Raw genomic sequence first — 6,794 nt, 5'->3', positions numbered from 1 at the left:
ATTTTATTTGCTAATTAAAAAAAATTCCTTTTTATTGTTGTAAAACACAAAAGTTAGGTGGTATTTCCAAGTTTTTTTTTTCAGCAGAAAAAAAAATCTTAACACCATTTTAAGAAATCAAAATTATGTTATACCCTAATTATACAAGAAGAATTACATAACACTAAAAAAGAAACAATATATATTTAAATATTATTAAATATATAATTATTTATATGTCTCATTTTATTAATTTAAAATTTTTACACAAATAATTATATAATATAATATCAGAATTTTATCTTTACTTATCTCAAATATTATAAAATCATTTTTTTTCTTTAGGAAAAAATTGATTGCTACCCATATCATGATACTGTGATAGCTTGCATGTGAGTTTTTAGCTCTCCTATTAGAATAATTATAAAAAGTTTTATACTTTTACTTATTTGGATAAAAAAAGATAATTATTAAGTTAATATGTTTACAAATATATACATATATCATACCTATGATTAAATATCTGTATACTAATATATGTAAACAGAATTTTGATAAATCTAAAAGGATATTTTAATTCCTTAACTGAAGCAGATTTTTCTTTTTTACCTTAACTTTTAGCCTTATGTGTTAGTTAATTGTAGATAATTTATTTTTTCTATTTTACAAATAAGAACATGCACCCATTTTCCCATTCTCTCTCTCTCTCTCTAGAAAAGTCACAACTTGCACTTCTTCATCACAGTTCACACACACTTCACAGTTCACACCCTTCCTTCTTGTCCTCTTTTCTTTCTCTTTCTCTTTCATCATTCATAGAAAAAAAAGGGGAAAAAAAAGAAAGTCTCAGTTGCTGTATAACCAGCAACCATTCACATTCTCATTCACTGTACATAGAACTAATTAGAAAAAAAAAAAGTAAAAGAAGTGAATCACTGAATCTACCATCATCATCATCAGCAGCATCTACTGCTACTACTACTATGGAGGAGGATCATTAACATGTGTCTCTGAGTCATTATCCCCAAGATTCACCACAATGGGGACTCTAGTTCATCTTCAACTTTGGATTCTAGTGCGTCTTAAGGTGCATGCTGTTTCTTCACTTTTCAGCTTCAACAACTAGTTCCTCAGTGATGTTGGAACCCCCCCAGGAAAAAAAGGTCAATTTTTTTCAGGTAATTAGTGTTAGTTTGCCTTCAATCTTCACAGTACCATTGCCAAATCCAAAAGGGTGTGTGTGCCTTGGATCTCAATTTCAACAATATAAGCATTGAATGGTTTTTCAGTCCAGCTTCTTTATTGTGATTTTCTCTGGTAATTTCTCCCTTGAGCCTTGCACAGCAATTGTTTGCTTAATTGCCACCCTTTATTGCAAGTTCTGATTTTTTGGGGTTGACAAGAGGAAATAAAATGAAATGAAATGCCCTGAAACTGAAGAAGATTCCAAAGCATTAAGTAGCTTTTTGAGGGGAAAGTGTTGCATTGTAACGGCTGAAACGGTCATTGCTGCCTTTATTCTCCAACCCCAGAAGCATATTTCCCTTTATTGCAGCAAAATTTGGCTACAAGTTTCCATTTTCAAGAATTGGTCTCTGAGATTTTGAAATAAGAAAATTCATTGCTCTTTTTCTAGGTTACAATCTTCTCAGTACATAATAGTGTTCCTACAATTAGTCCAAGGGGGTAAATTTTCATATTATGGGGCTTCTTCATACAAATCTAGTTATGTTTTTTCTTCTTCTATGCTTTGAACCACTTCACACTACTGCTGCTGATTCTTCTTTACCAAGTGGAGCAAAGGCCCTTGATGCAACTCTTCAGCATTATGCACACAATGCTTTGGTGAAGCCAAAAACAGGTACAATTTACAATGCTCAGCTTCCTTCAAATTTGAATGGGATTAAGGTTTCAGCATTGAGATTGAGGAGTGGAAGTTTAAGGAGAAAAGGGTATCCTAATTACAATGAGTTTGAGATCCCCAAAGGAATCATTGAGAGGCCTTATGTAGAAAGGTTGGTTTTGGTGTACCAAAATTTGGGGAATTCAGATTTGTCCAGAAAGTATTATCCATTGGAAAATTACACATATCTGGCTCCAATTTTGGGACTTTTAGCTTATAATGGTTCAGATTTATCAGCCAGGAATCTACCAGAACTAGATGATGTCAAAGCATATGGTGACCCTGTATTGATCAAGTTCCGAAATGTGAAGCCGGTTCCTAGTGGCGCCGTTGCGAAATGTGTGTGGTTTGATTTAAAGGGTACTTCCAATTTCACCAATGTAACAGGAGAAGGCAACACATGTTCTACTTCCCAACAAGGGCATTTTGCCATTGTGGTTGAATCACCTTCGGCTCCATCGCCAGCTCCTGCGCCAGCAGCAGGAGGAGGAGGAGGAGGGAAGAAGAGTCACAAGAAGGTGTGGATCATTGTTGGTTCTGTGTTGGGAGGTCTTGCATTGTTGGTGGTGTTGTTATTGTTAGTTTTGTGGATTCAAAAGTACAAAGAAAAGAAGAAAATGCAACAAATGGAAAGGGCTGCAGAGGTAGGAGAAGCTCTTAACATGACTTCCATTGGAGATACAATGGCACCTTCTGCAACAGTTACAAGAACACAACCAACCCTTGAACATGAATATGCACCCTGACACCAATAATTCTTTTTTGGCCACAAAATCTTCTTCAGTTGCTCTTTTTCCCACTCATTATTCAAGTTCATTCACTGTAATCAGGAAAATTCTTCTAATCACACCTTTTGTCCTTTTTTGTTTGCTTATATAGCCTGTTTGGTTCTCTTGTTTTTAACACCAAAACCATGGCTTTTGGTGAAAACTTTCGGAGTAGTTACTGTCAAAACCATGGCTTTTTGAGGTTTATAAATGAGAAACCAAACATACCATTAGGCTCTCTTTGGCTTATTGTACTGGTGGTAGTAACATAGAATTTTTGTGTAAATCTGTCATCTCTTTTTTCCTTTCTTTTTTGTGATTCATTGTGGTGTGAAATTTTAGCAGCCAAAAAATTGATTATATATGTGATCTGAATTCAAGTTGTTCCATTGACAAAGAATAAAATGTAGCACCTACTTTTGTGGGGTTGTTTTCAACTTGTTTTTCTTAGTTCGTTCTAACATTTGCACATTGTTGAAAGTGTTCTTTTGATATTGTTAGAGAATATAAGTTCGATCCTTATTGATTCTAAAAGAAAGAATTTAGCATAAGGTCAGTAATAAAAGAGAAAAAATGCCTATGCAAAATTCACGCAAAAAAGAAAGAATTTAGCATAAGGTCAGTAATAAAAGAAAAAATGCCTATGCAAAATTCACGCAAAATTCAAAAGTGACTCTTTCGTAAAGAGACATGTTAGAGAATATAATTATTTATCTATCTTTTTCTATCCATTTAAATTTTTGAAAGAATTGATTTTATATTTGCAAAATTCAAAAGTGACTCTTTTGTGAAGAGATATGTTAGAGAATATAATTATTTATCTATCTTTTTCTATTCATTTAAATTTTTGGAAGAATCGATTTTATAATATATATCAATATAGTACCTAAATATTAACAATTGAATTGAAAAAAAAAAAGAAAAGAAATAAGAGCTTGGTATAAATGTTTGTGGGCACAGATTGGTTACTTGCAGAGCCACAACCCCATTATTCCCTTTGATTCATTTAATTGAATCGGAGACCAAGATCTCTTTGTTGTTAACCTTTGTTCCTCAATGTGTGCTGCAACCATGTTCCTATTAAATTTGGTTTTTGATGCTGCACTTTAATGTTATCATTTGTACCATGTCATAAAAGAATATTAATAAAAAATATTAATTAAATGGAATGTATGTATGATTAGGAATTGAAATAATCAGGTTCTTGAACATTGGTGATTAAGTTTGTTGATGTGTCTGCGTCATCATTGCTAATTAAAACTTTATTATGATTCTTTGAACTGTGGCTTCAAAGATACAACTATGCAAAAACAAAATAACTAAATGGTTTAATTATTTTATTAGTCATTATATTTTTATTAAATTCGTAATTAGATTTTTATATTTTTTTTAATTGAATTTTTATGCTGATTTTAATTTTATAATCAAATTTTTCTCATGTCAAAAATATTAAAATTAATAAAAAAAAGTATTATATCCAAATAGGTCCTAAGAAATTTTGCATCCAACATTTTCGTCTCTTAAAAAATTTTATTATGTTGAAGTCACTGAACTTTATAAAAACAAGACATATAAATTTCTATTTTAGTCAATTTTGTTGTTTTCACTTGGATAAATAGGTTTTAAAAAATGTGACAAAATGACCTATTTTGTAAAGTTTAGAGACCTTAACGATCAAATTTTTTTAGAGACGAAAACATATGATTCCATATTTTTTAAAGACCTATTTAAATACATACTCATAAATAATTTTTTCAAAAAATATAGGGTCAAAAATCTAGTTGAATTTTTAATTGTGAATATCTTTAATTTACGAAAAAATATTTAGTTAATTTTAATACTTTTTACACTAAAAAAACTAATTATAAAATTAAAAATAATATAAAATTTAATTAAAAAATTATAAAATCTAATTACAAATTTAATAAAACAAAAGGACCAACAGAATAATTACGTTACTAAAAATAAAAACTAAGACATGGTGGTGAGTGATGGCATCTGCACCCAAAAAGGGTCAATGTAATGCAAGTAATCAAGTCAAGACAGAAAGTCGTCATAATTTTGACTGCAATAAATTCTTTTTCCAACCCCCATTGATAAAAATAATCAATTCCCTCATCCGTTTTATTTTGTGTCATTTGTTGTGTTTTTGGTATGTTTATTTAATAATATGTAATGTACTTAAAAAAAAAAAAAAATCTTTCTTCGGTTATAACTTATATCTCTATGATTGTGGTGTTTATAGTACCTAAGATTACACCATTTTATTATTTTATTTTAAGTATATAACAACATTTTTTTTTTAATTTGATCAACCTTCCTCCCCTCCCCCCTCCCCCCAAATTCATCATTTGGCTCCTATACCAAAATTACAATATTTTTAAATAATTGTTCAATTTTATTTATTAGATGTGGCAAAAAAAAAATTATTAATGATTTATTTTTTTAAGAATTAAAATTGAGATAAATAACACAAATAAAATATTTAAAGTTCATATTTATACAAATATAACCATCTGAAACAAATTATGTTTGTATCCTAATTGAACTTTGTGTAAATCGTAGCTGCCTATCACGTTTAAGCACTTACATGTAAATCACAATTTACGTATAGAGTCAATTAGGACACAAATATAACATATTTCAGATTATTATATTTGTGTAAATATAAATTTTAAATATTTTATTTGTATCATTTGTCCTTAAAATTATATCTATTTTTAAGTTGTGAAAAATTATTAACATGATAATAATTTTTAAAAGTTTTATGATAAATATATTTTTCTTTAGGATTTTGAGTTCTTAAATAAAACTTATTTTAGAATGAAGATTTTGTATTGATTCTAAAAATTTTGTGCTATTAGAACTAGCCTTCATTAAAATCATTTTTAATAAATTATTTGTGATAATTTAATATTTTTTTCTTTTAACTCTTCAAATCTACTAAGTGATTTTATAATATTATTTTTATTATTTTAATTATAATTTTCAAGTATGGTTAAAATTTTATAGCTGGCTTAATCATTTTAATCATGATAGATAAAATAAAACTAAGTTAAATTTTAATATATTAATAGTATAAAATATTTTGCACGTTTGTAATCGTATTCGTTCTTTAACATTACTATTTATAATGTTAATATAATTATTTTGTTGACGTGACATTACGTAATTATATGTAATGATATTGCATCAAAATTAAATTCTAAAAACTAAATCAAAAACAAAAAAAAATAATAAAAACTTGTTTTTGGCCTGTGACATTTCATTGTCCAATGTAAAGAGTCACAGATTATAGACACAAGAATAGCACATGGTGGCATCAAGGAATCAAGTTCTTGTGCCATGGATTTGAGCTGCGAATCAGTCAAAGCAGCAGCCACATTTATTAGTACCTTTTCAGTTGAAGTGCTCTTCTTACCAAATAAATGAATTTAATGTTGATGCACGGTTAGTATAAAATCATTTTACACGTGCATTCAATCACATAACTTTATATTAAAAAAATAACTATTTTTTATATTGATCTCGTAAATGATCATTAAAGAAAACGGTTATAGTTGCACGACTGTGTAATATATCAAATTAAATTTTTAAACAATACATTCAAAATATATAAAATAAATTTAATTGTTTCTAGTTTCTACACTAATAAACCCTAGCAAGAGTGTTTGAAAGCAACATGAAAAGCATATGAATTATTTGTGGCTTGCATGATCTTAAATAATTCTTATGTATCCTTCTGTAAAGCTACCATTACATTATTCTCTGTTTAAATAAATTAAGTTTGGTCACTATTTTCATTATTTTGTGTGAGTGAAGCACTCAATCTATGCACATTGAACAACCAAAACCAAAATCAAAGAAGAACAATGTCTCAGGCTTCACGCATGAGATGATGAATTAAGTGATGAAGCAAAGTATATCAAATTTCACAGCTCAGCACCACCAACCCCTCACAATCATTTCGGTTTCTCAAAAATAATAATTCTCACTTTTTAAGTTGTTTTTAGTAGGTGTCTTTAAGATAAAAATAAATATAGAAATATTAAGGATTAAAGAGAAAACTTTTTGTTTGTATCATTGTCCTAACTTATTCCAATTTTTAGGTAAATGAAAAATGGACAAATTTTAATGCAAAACAT

The 6,794-nt window shown here is 28.8% G+C and overlaps 1 protein-coding gene across 1 annotated transcript; it reads left to right on the top strand.

Moving 5' to 3' along the window:
* The first annotated feature begins 625 nt into the window (after window positions 1–625).
* LOC112743890 (uncharacterized) lies at window positions 626–3,086 on the top strand. Its single transcript, XM_025793305.3, has one exon. It carries the CDS (start codon window positions 1,681–1,683, stop codon window positions 2,626–2,628), a length of 948 nt encoding a protein of 315 aa, XP_025649090.1. The 5' UTR covers window positions 626–1,680; the 3' UTR covers window positions 2,629–3,086.
* The last annotated feature ends 3,708 nt before the right edge of the window (window positions 3,087–6,794 follow it).

The sequence above is a fragment of the Arachis hypogaea genome, chromosome 14 (genome assembly GCF_003086295.3).
Source record: "Arachis hypogaea cultivar Tifrunner chromosome 14, arahy.Tifrunner.gnm2.J5K5, whole genome shotgun sequence".
Classification (NCBI taxonomy): domain Eukaryota; kingdom Viridiplantae; phylum Streptophyta; class Magnoliopsida; order Fabales; family Fabaceae; genus Arachis; species Arachis hypogaea.
The sequence above is the reverse complement of the archived record's forward strand: the minus strand, read 5'-3'. Positions and strand labels throughout refer to the sequence as shown.

What these genes read in the sequence shown, in the direction of transcription:
- LOC112743890 (XM_025793305.3), top strand. Translation starts at nt 1,681, where the DNA reads ATGGGGCTTCTTCATACAAATCTAGTTATGTTTTTTCTTCTTCTATGC.